The following is a 16847-nucleotide window of genomic DNA, read 5'->3' on the forward strand; positions in this document are numbered from 1 at the left end:
CCCCTCTTTTCCTTCCCTGGACTCTTTTTCATTTCTCATCTGTCACCTTTGGTTGCTTTTGAAAACAAGTTGATTTCTCCTTGAGCCCACTAAGTAGGTTGGGATTAACATTTTTAGCATGAATGAGATTGACTTTTCCTCTAAATGGGCCGTCCTGAAAATACAGAGAGCTAAGATTTTCCATCAGTCCACCTATCAACAATGAGGGGGAGTGAAAGCTGAACACTGTGCGAAAGGTCATTCATGATGTGTTAGAATAAAATTTTATCATATGATTGTTTATTGGCTTATTTAACAAAGAAGAAGATAGAAAGATGAAGACAGATAAATAAAATCACTTTTGAAACTGAGACATGTAACATGTCACAAGCAACACATGCTTCAACTGAGAAGCACACACAGCCTGTGTAGGGGGGAGGTGGGCCCAGGAGTTTCTGTTTCACCTTCTTCCTGTGCCGGTGATGACCCTGCAGCCTGGCCCCCTGTGCTGGTCCCTCATCTCTCCACTAGGCAGGCCACTCTCAGGCTCTCCAGGTGCTCGACTTCATAATGAGTTTTCTACAAAAAAAAAAAAAGAAATGCATCAAAATGTCATCAGTGAGTCTTCATTCAAAGAGCATAAGAAAGTGTTTCAGCATTTCAAAGGGATGGTCTTGTCTATTTTTCTCAAGCTGTCTTTTTTATCCTGTGATAGCTTACCCTAAGCAGTTTTTACGCTTTTTGACAGAAAACTAAAAATGTCAACTCTTGCTACGTGCATTCAACATTGGTTCTACTGGTTCTAAGTAGAACAATTAGATAAGAAAAAAAATAAATGGCATCCAGATTGGAAACTAAAGTAAAATTATCTGGATTCACAGGCAACAAACTCATTTATGTAGAAATTCTAAGGAATACATTACAAAGCTATTAGAACAAATAAGTTTAACAAAGCTGCAGAACACAAGATCAAAGGAAAGGAAAAATTATGAAAAAGGAAAAAAAAATTGGAAACAAAGTCTATGTAAATAGGGAAGGGTGGTGGGGGTGAAGGGTGCATAGGTAATGGGGGAAAAATAAGAACTAAGATACATCATGTTCAGGTACAAACACCCAATGATAAATGTAAATGTGTTGTATACCTAAAATGTACCAATTAATATATATATATATAAAAAATCAATTGTATGTATATACTTGCAATGAGCAATCCAAATATTAGAAAGAGAAAAAATTCCAGTAGCACAAAAACTAAATACCACAAATAATTTCAATAAAAGAAGTCCAAAACTTATACTCTAAAACTTCAAAATACTGTTGAAAGAAATTAAAGAATATATCTTAGTCTGCTGAGGCTGGCTACAACAAAATACCATTACCTCACACCATTTATAAAAACTCAAAATGAAATACCTAAATACAAGAGCTAAAACTTAGAAGAAAGCTTAGGAGTAAATCTTCATGACTTTGGGTTTGGGAAGGGATTTTTCTCTTTTTCAGATTCACTTATTTGTTTTATAAGCCCTTATCAAGCTAATTATCACAAACAGATTAACAGCCAGACTAACAAGGCAAAAACCATATAAAACACAATCATACTAAACCAAGGTACACTTTTAGATACATTGGCCATGCTGGATTACAATAACTTTTTTTCTCTCTATTGCCATGGTTTCTTAGATATGACATCAAAGAAACATGAAATAAAATATAAATAAATTGGATTTCATAAAAATTAAATAGGTGTGTTCATTAAAGAAAATAAAAAGACAACTACAGAAGAAACTATTTGCAAATCACATATCTGATAAGGAACTATGGTCTACAATACATAAAGAACTCTGAACTCAGAAACAAAAAGACAACCTAAATAAAAATGTGCAAAAGCTCTAAACAGACATACTAACAGTGTCATTTTCTGAAGAGCCATGACTTTTGATTTTACATGTGTAGAGTACCGATCATTTATGTCCAATCATCTTTCTTCACGCCTTAAGCCACTCCAAATATCCAAACCCTGTCCTTGGGGAGAGGGATTTGAGACTTGGGTCACCCCCTCCATATTTGGCAGCCTTGAACATGATCTCTTTCTCTTTTGTAAGACTCATTGTTTCACAAAGTCTTTGTAAATAGGGAGGAATGGAGGGCAGGGGAAGGGGGAAGAAATAAGAACCAAGAGACTATGTAAAGGTGCATATCTCCAATGATGAATGTCATTATATTGTACAACTAAAATGTACCAATAAATGGATATACCAAAAAAAAGACTCATTGTTTCTGCTATTGGGCACACTAGTTAGTGGGCAAAACAGGCCTGTTTCAGTTTGACAACACAATAAAATCTATAAATGAACTAAGGACATTAAAATGAAACCATGAATAGTCTACAGTCTAGACTAGAAGGAAGTATCTATATTTATGCACTTCCTCTTTCTTCCAGCTCCATGTGAGCTCACATCTCTTGTATGGTTTGGTTGACAAAGCCAGTTTAAAAAACAACAGGATATTAAATTGCTATCATCGTCCCAAGTTTCTTCTCTGTCCCTGGGCCACGGGGCTGTGATGTGTCAGAGGAAGAAGCCACAGGTTTGGGAAATGACTGAGCTGACTTGTAGGTTCAGCAATGTGGGATCCTTCCCTACTCCTACAACTGTGTTCATGTGGCTTCATGGAAGGTCAGAGCTGTACATTCTATTTCTCTTTACAGACCCAAACACTTTTGCCCAAATCTACTGATGATAAAATCCACTTAGATCAGTATATCATATACAAACACTTAAGACAATTTAAGAACACAAGATTATTATTTTATTTCTATAACTTGTAATCAAATTAAGTTTTTGTATCCTCATTATATAAGCTACTGAACGGACTTACTCCAGCACAATAGATACTCTGACAACAACAGGATCCACAAGTTCTCATAGTGTTTCAGTAAAGAAAGTTCACCTCATCCTCCCACACAGCAACAATGACAGAGACAATCACACAGCATGAAGTCACATGCTGGGATCTGAATGATATATGTGCTGTGATTATGTCTCAGCATCTCAGAATTCAGCAACTGCCAAGCCCAGAGTTCAACTCACTGACTTCTGTGTCACTTGGCATCTCACATGAATTTCACACCAGACAGATTTTGCTCCTTCCCTGCACACGTTCAGCCTTAGGCTTCCTGAGATCCCCTTCCTTTGGTTTTCTTTTTATCTTTCTGGCCCATCTTGTTTCCTTTTGTTTGTACCTTCTCTATCACCTCTCTAAATGTTGGCATATGCTAGGACTCTGAACTGGGTCCTCCTTTTTTGTGTACAGACTTTTCTCCAGGGTATCCCAACTACATGCTGATCTTCCCAGAACACTTATCTCCTATTTGAACCTGTCAACTGTGTTCTAGACTTGTATGCTGACCTGTCCCCTGGTTAAGACTCCCCATTAGCATCTTTAACTCAACATGTATAAAACCTCACCCCAGCCTTCCACCCTGACAAATCATCCCTTTTTTGTTAAAGTCAATATCTAGGTCCCATGCTTGATTTTTCTCCTGCCTGCACTCTCTCTTACCTGCCCAGCTCTCCTTCCAGGGGACACTGGAATCTGACTGCTTCTCTGTCTCCTCTGCCTGCATCTTAGCCTATACTATCACTCACTTGAACTTCAAAATCAGCCTTTATCCTGGTTTCTCTGCCTCTACTCTTGTCTCCAGGGAGTCCTTTCTCTAAATGTGGCCAGAGTATCTTTATAAAACACTAATCAGGCAAGTAATTCTTTTCTTCAAAAGCATCTCATAGCTTTGATTGCAGACAAATGAATTAAACCAAACTCTTACCTTAATGTGCTAGCCCTGAAGGATCTGGAACATAATCACTTCCAAATCTCCTCTTTCTTCATTTATCAGCTATAATTCCTCTATTCGCTCTTCTAGGTGTAACCAAACTCACTCCAACCTCAAATTCTTTTCCTTGGTTATTTTAAGCTTGAAACATTTCCATGGATCTTAATATAGTCCTCATCACTGAAGTGTTAACGCAAATGTCCTCTTCTGACCTCCAACCAAAGCATGTGAACACTCTCTATCATGTCATTCTATTTCATGTTTTTCATATATGTCACTGTCTGGAATTATCTCAACTTTTAAAATATGGCTATTCATAATCCCCCGCCCAAACTGTAAAGGTCTTTTAGGCAGAAGACCTGATGATGTTGGTCACTGCTTTATCTTAACACCTATAAAAGTGCTTAAAATATTTACTTCCTATCTGATTGACTACTGGAAAGCAGGGGCTCTTAATTTTGGCTGTGTGAATTTACATAGAAAAAGAGAAAAACCATATCTTCATTTCCCTTACCTCTGACTGAAATCTAACACTTCCTCCCATTATGAAGATAGGCAAGAAGTGAGGGCTGACCTCTTTGATACCAATAGAAATAAATCATGGATTTTTCTTATGACATCATAACTATCACCAATATCTCCAAATGTATTGTTTTCTACAACACTGCTTTGCCAGTGGTACTTTAAAGAAGAAGCAAATGTCAACATAAATTTGTTTTTTAATATCTTTGAAACAGGGAAAGAGGTCAACCTTCTCTTTTCCTCTGGAGCAGGGGCACTGTGCTTCTGCAGACAGCTATCAATCCCTCCTCACTGACTCCTAAGGGTGACCTGGGACACCTGGGCCCAAGGTCTTCCCCAAACCCTGTGGTGGTCTCAGACATCCTCTAGGCTGAAGGGAGCCAGAGCTGACAGCCACACCTTCCTGCTGCTGGGTCAGGTGCTGCAGCCTCTGAGGAGTGAGATGGGAGAGACAGGGAGGGACAAGCCGGCCACTGCTGTCATCCCTCAAGTCTCCAAACCTCCAAGGGCCATGATCAACACTACTTTCCCTCTTGGGAGCCCCCTGGAAGCTGTAGTAGTCATGTCTTCAATTTCAGAGGAAAACGCAGCAGCTATCGATGAAGTTGCAGTTTCTCTGCAATCCCCTAGACTGTCACCATGATGGCTATCGTATGCTAGAAGCTCCTCTGCTAAGCATCTGCCTTGGCCACAGCACACTTCAGATGGGAACTTATCTTAGATGACTCTGCCCAACAACCACTGCAGGTGACTCTGCTCTGTAACTCAGGTGACCCTGCCTCCTCTGCGACTGCTTTAATCATCCCCAAACAGGTCCACAAAATGCAGGAGACTGTGCAAACATAGCCCCTCCTTCTCCATACAAGCAGCAGTCTCTCATGTTTCCTGGATTAGCTCTGAAGAGGAGCTCCAGAGCAGCAAAGAGCCAAGAGCAGCAGTGGAGACCTTCACAGACCCGTGGAAACCTGTATAAGACCCCAGAAAGGCAGTATAAGCTACTGGAAGAGCTTCAGAGAACTGCAAGGGGGCCATGAGCTCTGGCTGCTGTGGAGACAGGGGCAGCTGCAGCTGACAAGAGCTGTAACACTAAGAGATATTGCACTAAGAACTAAGAGGTGCTGTAACTCTAAGGGCCAAGAGCCACTGACACTCAAAGTTCATAGGCTCTAACAACAAGGGAGCTGTATTTTACCAGTTCATAATTTCTATCTGAATTGAGCATAAGAACACCTAGCTGACTGGTGATGTCTTGATAACTATTTCAGCATAATATTAATCTCTCAAGAATATCTGCATTAGTTTCAGTCCAATACATGAAAAGAAGTTGAGAAACTATGCTACAAGGTGAAATTCCACAGACAGAATGCATACCCCTTTATACAGATATTTTCCCTGGAATAAAAAAAGCAAAAAATAGAATATTGCAAAATGTAGGGAACTGTGTCACATAAAAACCAACACTGAACCCAAAATTAGTGGTAACCTGTTGTCCTGCTATGCTACTTGCCTGCAAATGTTAAAGCTTATATGCTGATAATCACATGCTCCAAGCTGCTGATGAATGAGTCATCACATATTTGGCAAGGAAACTCCAGTCCAACTTGATGTGGTTGGGACGTCATGCTGACACTCCAGACCACCTTGGGCTTGAGACACTCTTGTTGCAATGATGGAAAGCACACCCACTGTGCCAAGACAGATATGACTATGCCCCAATTAGGGAAGAAAAGAGATAATACTCCAGTTTCAGAAATCACCCTATTCCATAAGCAGGTCTAATGAGAGCATGTACCACATCCTCCATAACTATTCTTAGTAAAACTCCAGACCTGCTGAGAGAAGGTAGCGTTAGAGTGTAAGCTCCCCTTGTCCATTCATTAGCCATTGAGGATAATTTCCTGCTTCCTCCTAGGATTGTTCAGTTATTTGCCAATAGTGTTGAGTAGGAAAAGAAACTTCAGACTTAGTAATTGAAGGACTATTTGTAAAATTATAAACACTAAAGATCAATTGAAAAAGTGACATTGGAAGTCAACCCACAGATGCTTACCATGGGGATGTCTAATAGTTTCAGATTTAATGTGGTCCTTTTTTCTCCCCAAACCTGAACCTGTCGAGTTTCCATGTTCTCCATGTCAAGTTTCATCCTTAAACCCTCTCTCTCCTGCATCCACAATTTCAAAAACTGTCCTTAACTTGATCACTTCTCACCTTCAAAGTCGGGTCTCTTGGCTTTCTTTAGCCCAATCCTGAATTTCTGCTTTAGCAAATATAAGGTAAAAAATTAGAGCTAACATATTAATGGCTGACATCAAGAAGTAGATTTTATACCAAGAAGTTTCTGGATCCTGAAAGATTAAAATGCAAAGAAATCGTAAATTACTGATACTATTTTTGTGTTTTGCAACATTTAAAACATAGTATCAAAAATAATATAAACTCAATGTAAGTCACTTAAACATGGAAAAACACTCATAAATAACCAAAAGAGTCATTATTTATTTTTTTCCCCATTAAGTTTATTGGTGAATTTTAGGTATAAAATACAGTTGCATTCATCATTGGGATCTTGTACCATTACATGAGTATCTTGGTTCTTATTTTTTTCCCCATTCCCCTCCCCTCCCTTCACCCCCTTCACCCTTCCCTATTCACAAAGACTTTGTTTCCATTTTTTTCCTTTTCTCATATTTTTTCTTTTCCCTTCTTTCCTTTCCCCTACCCCTCCCACTTCCCCTGCTCCTTTAGACCCAAAAGAGTCATTATTTCACTCCACAAAAATAATTACTTTTATCTCGCTATAATATATTCCATTTTCCTCAGATATTTTTAATACATTAGTTTCTTGTAGTACCTAATTATTTGATTCATCTTTTTTCTATTCTGATATATTATTTCAAAACTTTATGCAGTTTTTAAAGTATGTTATATACAAATATAGCATTGTATCATATAAGCATATATATATATATATATAGATAGGTAGGTAGAGAGAAAACATGAGTGTTTATATACTCACTAGCAAATTTAACCTATTTCCATGTACCTTAATTATTACTTTGTTAAGATTTATTATTCTCATATTAGTTCATATTTTCCAGGGCAGTGTTCTTATACCAATTTGAGCAAACATTCTAGTTTTTCTTCTTCAACAGCCTCTTGGTTATTCTTGGGCCTTAGTGAATACATATCAGTTTTGTAAGTTGTATAGTCTTTCTATTTCCACAAAAATAACTTAGATTTTCTTTGGGATTGCATTGAATCTTCAGATCATTCAGAGACTGGAAGAAATTTTACAATTTTGAATCTTTTAATATATGTAGTCTTCTGATTGCCTTTGAATACCTCTTATTAAAAGTGCTGATTTTATTTCTTCTTTTTACATTCCTATTTTTCATATATTTGTGCTTTATTTCACTAGGTGAGACATAGTGCAAAGTTTAATAAAAATAATGATAGCTGTATCTTTTTCTTATTCCCAAACTCAAAAGGAAAATGTCTTATGTTGCACAAAGGTGCACAGTATTTGCTGCAGGACTTCTGTAGCTACTCCTGAGTCATATCAAGGGATAGCCTAATTTCCTGGGTATAGTTCCATCTTGTCCTAACCTAGGATCTAAAGCCTAAATGCCCTGTTGCCTTTCTGAGGTTGTGAGTTGCTCTGTTTAACTTCTCCATTTCTCATCTGCTTACACTGGAGAGACTTGTAAGGGAAAAGCCACTTCCATTCCAATGACTGATGACCTAGGTTTTCAGAACTAACTTACAAACAGAAAAGAGAAAGAAATTGCATTACTTGTAGATTTGGAGGATGCCCGATTTGACCAAATTCATTTTCATATGACACAAAATCTCATATTCACTTCCTGCTGGCATCTCCTGTACAAGTTTTCACATGTTATTCTGTACAATTAATAATGGGAAACATATACATGTCTCCCTGTTCCTTACCTCACTAAGGATTAATCCAGTCACAGTTGAAGAAAGTATGCCTCCTACCATTCCAATTACAGATGAAACTCCTTTAAGAAATCCATAAAATCTGTAAAAGAAGAGGAATTTGTAGATGTACAGTAGGACAAATGCTGCAGGAAAAGCCAACTTAATCAAATGAGGTTTAAGAGAGATAACTGCTGACTTCATGAACCATCATTCCTACTTCTTGAATTCTATCAAAATGACAGAAAATGTATGTTAATATAAGCAACTTTCTAGTTGCACTACAGAGTCAGAAAGGTTGACATTATGAGTAAAAAATATAAAAATATTAAGAAAATGAGACCATAAAGTGAAAGCCAGCAGAATAAAGAAAGCAATACAGTTGAGAAATTTGGAAGGTGATACCTATTGGCAATGAGAACTAGTTTCAGATTAATGAAAAATTGAATAAAGTCCCCTGGGTCTAAATCCATGTCCCAGAGCTGTGACTTCAAGAATTGTACCTAATAGTTAGGACAGGGAATGAGAAGTCTATTTGATTAAGTAATATGATTAGCTAATCCTTAATGCTCAAGCCAACTTCAGCAGGAAGAGAGCTAGAAAAGCAGGACAGCCAAGAGACTAACAGATAAAAAGGGGTCATTTCCATCAGACATGAAGAACAAAGAAGAACCTTTGCGAGAGCAGAGTCAGTGTCTAATTGAGACATGAACATCATGCCGAGAAGGGCAAAATCTCCCCTTTACCCTAGCTTGTTACCTGGGAGAGAAACAAACTTCTATTGTACTTTATACTTTTATTTTGTAGTCTCCTTGTTACAGCAGTTTAGCTTTGTGCACTAACCAATGCATTACTAAGCTGTTTAGGGAAAAACTTACATTTGTAAATGCTTTTATTATTTAAGGAAAGCTGACAGTAAATGAACTGGGCATCGGATTACAGAATCAAGGTGAGAATGAACAATTTAAACATGATAAAAATGGTTTAAAGCAGATAGTAATGAAATTCAAGGGAAGTAGACTTCATAAAAGTAAGAGCAAGATTTTTGAAAAGTAAAAAAGATACATTTAATGAAATCTTATCAAGAAATAGAAATCACAAAAAGATTTTAAAAGAGAGTGTAAAAACAAATTTAGAAGTGCTTTTTTTTTGGTTTTGTTTTCCCACTGACACCGGCCTGCAGCTGTTATATATATAAGCAACATTCCCCAGCCACCTCTTGGGTTTTGGTCTAGGTCAGCACCCTCCTGTGTACTGATCTCCTGTGTGGCAGCACACTCCCTATTAAATTAAAACTCCCTTTACTGTTCCTGTAGAACAATAATAATGATGGTAATAATAATAATAACAACAACAGATATAAAGGTATAGTAATATAGTTGAAACTTAAGACGACTTCTCTGAATACAGAAAAATATTAATTACTTGAGAAGTAGAAAATATGAATAATCTAATTACACCAAAGTCATGAAAAAAGTGTTCAAATGACAGTAGACAGAAAGGAGCCCTAAAGAAGATCTCACTGTGAGTGTTTTTCACCTCTACCAAAAGCTATCTATCTATCTATCTATCTATCTATCTATCTATCTATCTACTTACCTATCTATCATCTATCTACCTAGCAATATTGGGAATTGAACCCAGGACCTTCACACTGAGCTACATCCTCAGTCCTTTATTTTTTATTTTAGAGGACTCTCACTAAATTGCTAAGTTGTCCATGCTGGGCTCAAACTCATGATCCTTCTGCCTCAGCCTCTCAGATTGCTGGGATGACAGTTGTGACACTATGCCCAACTTTCTCTTTCCTTTATATTGTGGTATTTTGGAGGTCATGGCTGACCTGAGCGATAGAAGACTCTCAAATATTCTTATATATTCCGGTGCATAGGTTCAAGGTCATGAATAGTTTTGTATTTCTGACTCACTAATGTTAAACCATAATGGTTAAGCCACTAGTTTTTTGTTAAGAGTGTGTGGCATTTGATGGTAAAATTGTATCTGAAATATATTGTGAGCTCTGTGTTTTTGTTTTCTCACAGTCTTTGAGGTCAGTGTTATATTTGCTTTTGGTACAGATTGCACAATTGTATCTCATATTCCTCCAAAAAAGAAGTTAGTATTAAAGAAAAATGTGAAAATAAGGTGCAGACTACTTATTAGACATCTTGCAACACAATGTCTGAACAAATAAAAAGGTGCTCAGAAATCTACAGGTACACACAAGCTTTTCATGCTTGAAACCTCTATTTTGAACACAAATTGAAGAAGATTCTAATGATGACATAGATATGGCTTCTCTGACAAGCAAAAAAAAAAAAAAAAAGCAAAAGCTGTGTTAGGTGCTATGCATCCAAAATGAGTTGCTTATCAAAATATTTTTGCAAGTTTTGTGAAAAGTATCTGTGTCTTGAACATAGCAATATGGTTTGTTATGACTGTTAAAATGTTTTGCAAAACCAACTATTGAAAATGTTGGTTAAAGACATTTTTGGTTGTATTTTTTTAGCAATAACCATATTTCTATTATTTGAAAGGAAAAATTTGTATTCTTTATATTTTTTAATAGTTTCTAGATTGTAACTGAAAATAAATAAAAAGTCATGTACTTTATTATATTAACAGAATAAATGCAAATTTGCAGTATTTTGAATTTTTCCATATTTCAGTACACACTAGTAATAAATGCATCTCTCAGATACACATGACCTCCACTGTAATACATTTGACTGCAACCTCTTAAAGACCTATCTGTCTTGCAGAAGATGCCGAATCAGCCCTCTGCAGACAGGCAGGTCTGTGGATGCCCTACTAAAGTCCCGAGTGGCGCCGAACACTCAGAATCAGCCCATGCCCCGGCAACAATCCACTGGACCCCCACCCCTGCTCCTCTGTACAGCCACCTGGTTCCACACTACAAAGACGCAGACACCTGACCACCAGACCACAGTACTGAGTCCCGCTGCCCCTGGCCCAGAGGTAGGGGCTCCTGAGCCATCGTCCCACTGCCCCTGGTCCAGAGGAAGGGGATTCCCAGCCACCATCCCTCCTGCTGCTCCCAGCCCAGAGGATAGGGCTTTTGGGCCACCTTCTGTCCCACTGCTCCTGGCCCAGGGGAAGGGGCTTCTGGCAACCATCCCTCCCACTGCTCCCAGGACACAGGAAGGGGCTTTTGGGGAACCTCCGGGACCGTGTCCCACTTCTCCCAGCTCAGAGGAGGTAATCTATGCAGATGCCAACAGCCTCCACCCCAGTTGAAATGAGAAAAAACACAAATAAGTCTCAAAACCAGACTTCCAGATCACCTACAGCAACCCCAAAGGGAAATGAGATGGAACACTCTGATACTCAACCACCTGGACCCACTGAACTGGCAACAAAACGGGATCTGGAAAAAATGAAATCAGAAATAATTTCTCAGATAACAGCAGAGATTGTGTTCCTAGTGCAAGACATGATTAATAAATCTAGAGAGGAGCTGAGGAACATGATGGAATCCCATCATAGGAAACAAATGGGATCCATAAAACAGATGCAAATAGATTTCCAGGAAATGAAAAATTCCATTGAAAGTCTACACAGCAGAACAAGCCAACGTGAGGACGGAATTTCAGATATAGAAGATAAGATTGCAAATAATGATCAGGAAAAGAAAAATTGCTTCAAAATTATAAGGGAACATGAGAAATCAATCCAGCAGCTGCTAGATGATGCAAAGAAGAATAACATAAGACTGATGAGAGTCAATGAAGAAACAGGAGAGAGTGGAGATGACATAAAAAACTCTCTTCACAGAAATAATGGCAGAAAACTTCTCAAGCAGGGGAAAAGAGCTTGACATACAGGTAAGTGAGGCATATAGGACACCAAATAGCCTTGATTGAAAAAAAATCTACACATACGCATATAATTGTTAAGATTCCAGAAACTCAACAGAAGAACAAAGTTCTACAAGCAGTTAGAGAAAAGAAACAAATCACATACAAAGGAAAGCCCATCAGAATCACAGCACACTTCTCAACACAAACCATCAAGGCAAGAAGAGCCTGGAGTGACATATTCCAAGCCCTAAAAGTAAACAGCCTCCAACCCAGATTGATGTACCCTGCAAAACTATCTTTCAAAATGGATGGAGAAATAAGATACTTTCATGACAAAGAGCACCTTAGGAACTTCGTGAATACCGAACCAGCACTCCAAAGAATTTTACCTCAATATCCTAGGAACAGACATTGAGGATCACAACCCCAGGAAGCAAAGCAGAATGAACCCATCTGATGCAACAAGAAATTAAAGGTAAAGGGGGAGAACCCAACAAAAAGAAAATGTCATGGCAATGACAAGTCAATACGTTTCAGTTATAACCATCAATGTTAATGGTCTCAATTCACCAATCAAAAGAAATAGACTGGCAGAATGGGGCAAGAAGCAAAATCTAACAATATGCTGCAAACAAGAAACACACTTAATTCAAAAGGAAACTCATAGACTGAGAGTTAAAAGGTAGAAAACAACACTCTATGTGATAGAAACCTGAAAAAAAGCAGGAGTAGCTATCCTCTTTGCAGATCAAGTAGATTTCAAACCAAAACTGATTAAGAGAGACAAAGAAGGACACTACATCCTTGTAAAGGGAACAATCCAAGAGGAAGAGATGACAATCATAAATATCTATGCATCAAACACTACTGTGGCCAACTATATAAAACAAATACTAATGGACATGAAAAGTCATATATGCACTAATACAATTGTAGTGGGGGACCTCAACACCCCACTGTCACAAACAGATGAACTAGACAAAAAATAAGTAATGAAATACAAGAACTCAATCAAACTCTTGAACAAATGAACTTAACAGATGTTTACAGAGTCTTCCACCCCACAAAAACAGAATATACATTCTTCTCAGCTGCACATGGGTCATTCTCAGAAATAGACCACATACTCACACATAGAACATGTTTAAGAAAGTGCAAAGGAATTGAAGTTATCCCCTGTATATTATCAGACCATAGTGGGATGAAATTGGAGATCCATAGCAAAAGAAACTGAAAAAATTTCATAAACACGTGGAAATTGAACAACACACTTCTGAAGAACCAATGGGTCACAGAGGAAATTAAAGAAGAAATCAGACAGTTCCTTCAATTAAATGGCAATGACAATGCAACATATCGGAATCTATGGGACACAATGAAAGCAGTCTGATGAGGGAAATTCATAGCAGTGAATATGCATATTAGGAAAACAGAACGAGCCCAATTAAACAATTTGATGCTGAATTTCAAGCTTCTAGAAAAAGAAGAACAGGACAACCCCAGAGCTCATACAAGGGAGGAAATTATAAAGATCAGGGGAGAAATCAATGCAATGGAGACTAAGAGAATGATACAAAGAATCAATGAAGCCAAGAGTTGGTTCTTCGAAAGAATCAACAAAATTGACAAACGCTTAGCCAACCTTATCAGAAAAAGGAAAGGAAAGGCCCAAATCCATGCAATTAGGAATGAAAAGAGTGAGATTACAACAGACCCAGCAGAAATCCAGAGGATCATCAATACCTACTTCCAGAACCTATATGCCAACAAGATGGACAACACAGAAGAAAAGGACAGATTCCTAGATACATATGAATTACTAAAGTTGAATGAAGAAGATCTAAAAATTCTAAACAACCCAATATCAACCAATGAAATTGAAAATGTAATTAAAAACTTACCAGCTAAGAAGAGCCCAGGTCCTGATGACTTCACTGCTGAATTCTACAAGACATTTAGAGAGGAACTGCTGCCACTACTGTTTAAGCTCTTCAAGGAAATTGAAAGGGAAGCAATACTCCCAAATTCATTCCTGGAAGCAAGCATCACCTTGATCCTCAAAGCAAAGAAAGACCCAACTGAAAAGGAGAACTATAGGCCAATCTCACTAATGAACATAGATGCAAAAATCCTCAATAAGGTACTGGCAAATAGAATGCAGAAGATCATCAAGAAAATCACACACCCTGATAAAGTGGGATTTATCCCAGGGATGCAGGGATGGTTCAAAATATGCAAATCAATCAATGTAATACACTATATCAATAGAGCCAAGGACAAAAACCATATGATTATTTCCATAGACGCAGAAAAAGCATTTGACAAAATCCAATATGCATTTATGATAAAAACCCTACAAAAAATTGGAATAGACGGTCTCTACCTCAAATTGATAAAAGCCATCTAGGAAAAACCAACAGCCAATATCATACTAAATGTTCAAAAACTGAAATCCTTCACACTCAAATCAGGAACAAGACAAGGATGTCCACTATCACCACTCTTGTTCAATATAGTTCTGGAAACATTAGCCCCAGCTATTAGACAAGAGAAAGAAATAAAAGGAATAAAGATAGGTAATGAAAAAGTCCAACTGTCATTATTTGCAGATGACATGATACTGTATATAGAAGACCCCAAGAACTCCACCAAAAGTCTTCTAGACTTAATAACCAAATTCAGTCAAGTAGCTGGTTACAAGGTCAACAAACAGAAATCAATACCTTTCCTCTACATGAATAACAGACTCACTGAGAGAGAAATATGGCAAATAATTCCTTTCACAGTAGCATCCAAAAAGCTGAAATACCTAGGAATCAACCTAACGAAAGAAATCAAAGACCTCTTCTCTGAAAACTATGGCACTCTGAAAAGAGAGATTGAAGATGATATCAGAAAATGGACAAATATCCCCTGCTCCTGGGTAGGAAGGATTAATATAGTGAAAATGGCCATACTTCCAAAATTGCTAAATAGATTGAATGCAATTCCAATTGAGATCCCAGCAGCATACTTCATGGACCTTGAGAAAACAATCTGAAAATTCATTTGGAACAAGAAGAGACTCAGAATAGCAAAAGTAATTCTAGGTAACAGAGACATGGCAGGGGGTATCACAATCCCCAACCTGAAACTCTACTACAAAGCTACTGTGATAAAAATGGCATGGTACTGGCAAAGAAACAGACCCGAGGACCAGTGGAACAGATTAGAAGATTCATAAACAATGCCAGACACATTCAGCCATCTCATCTTCGATAAAGGAGCCAAATGCCCTCACTGGAGGAAATATACTCTCTTTAATAAATGGTGCTGGAAAAACTGGGCTTCAACTTGCCAAAGATTAAAACTAGACCTGTATCTCTCATCATGCACTAAACTAAAATCAAAATGGATTAAAGATCTAAATATTAAAATAGAAACTCTGAACCAGTTGGAACAGAGGTTAGGTAGAACCCTTGAAGATATTGGTGTAGGAAAAGATTTTATGAACAAAATCTCAGTTGCCCATGAACTAGCACAAACAATCAACAAGTGGGATCTCTTCTTATTAAAAGGCTTCTGCACAGCAAGAGAAACCATCAGCAGTGTGAAGAGACAACTCACAATGTGGGAAAAAATCTTCACCTGCTCTTCCTCAGACAAAGGTCTACTATCTCAAATCTATAAAGAACTTAAAAAGATCAGACCTCCCCAATTTAAAGACCCAATCCAAAAATGGGCATCTGAAATGAACAGACATTTCTCAGACAAAGAAGTAGAAATTGCAAATAAATACATGAAAAAATGTTCAACATCACTGGTCATTCGAGTGATGCAAATGAAAACAATGCTGAAGTTCCACTTCACTCCAGAAAGAATGGCTGTTATCATGAAATCAACCAATAACAAAAGCTGGCAGGGCTGTGGGGAAAGAGGAACCCTGCTGCACTGCTGGTGGGAGTGTAGACTGGTGCAACAACTGTGGAAATCAGTATGGAGATACCTCAAAGAAGTAGGACTGGAAGTCCCATTTGACCCTGCTATTCCCCAAAGAATTAAAAGAATCATACCACAGTGATATATGTGCACCCATGTTCATAGCAGTGCAGTTTATAATAGCTAAAACTTGAAAACAGCCCAAATGCCCATCCACTGGAGACTGGATAAAGAAAATGTGTTTTTAAAAAATAAAATGGAGTACTACTCAGTCATAAAAATGAGAAATTAGAGACATTTATAGCTAAATGGATGCTCATTGAGGTGATACTCTTAAGTGAAATAAATAGGACACACATGTATAAATACCGAATAGTTTCTCTGGTGCGAGAAACTGAAAGTGTAAATATGGACTAAAAGATATAATAGATAATGTGAAATAGGAAGAAAAGGGGCAAAGGGGAAGGGGCAGTGGGAGGGGTAGGGAAAAAGAAAGAAGGGAATGGAATTAATATGAGAAAATGGAAAATAAATCTTTGTAAATAGGGAAGCATGGAGGGGTTGAAGGGAGGGCTGGGCAAAGGTGAAAAATGAGAATCAAGAGAGATTATGTAAAGGTGCAGATTTCCAATGATGAATGTCATTATATTGTATACCTAAAATGTACCAATGATTAGAATGAATAATCGGTAATGCAAAATAGGAAGAAAAGGTCCAAAGGGGTAGGGATAGTGGGAGGGGCAGGGGAAAGGAAAGAAGGAAAGGAAAAAAGATTAGAAATGGAAAAAATGGAAATAAAGTCTTTGTAAATAGGGAAGGGTGGAGGGGATGAAGGG

The 16847-nt window shown here is 37.8% G+C and overlaps 1 protein-coding gene across 8 annotated transcripts in view; it reads right to left on the minus strand.

Moving 5' to 3' along the window:
• Slc17a1 (solute carrier family 17 member 1) overlaps positions 1 to 16847 on the minus strand; it is a 68049-nt gene that overhangs the window by 16400 nt on the left and 34802 nt on the right. For 3 of the 8 annotated variants that reach the window (XM_004847577.4, XM_004847576.3, XM_021260531.2), the window contains 3 exons: positions 8285 to 8375; positions 6545 to 6681; positions 258 to 558 (listed from right to left, as the gene is read on the minus strand). In XM_004847577.4, the coding sequence (XP_004847634.2) occupies positions 6547 to 6681; positions 8285 to 8375 (226 nt within the window). In that variant the 3' untranslated portion in view covers positions 258 to 558; positions 6545 to 6546. Of the gene's footprint in view, positions 1 to 257; positions 559 to 6544; positions 6682 to 8284; positions 8376 to 16847 lie in introns of those variants that run through there. The other 5 variants (XR_015439366.1, XR_015439365.1, XM_021260534.2 and 2 more) reach the window with 5 other exon arrangements.

This window comes from Heterocephalus glaber, unplaced genomic scaffold (assembly GCF_053883595.1).
Source record: "Heterocephalus glaber isolate CG9 unplaced genomic scaffold, H.glaber_assembly_v1.0 deba00001472, whole genome shotgun sequence".
NCBI lineage: Eukaryota > Metazoa > Chordata > Mammalia > Rodentia > Bathyergidae > Heterocephalus > Heterocephalus glaber.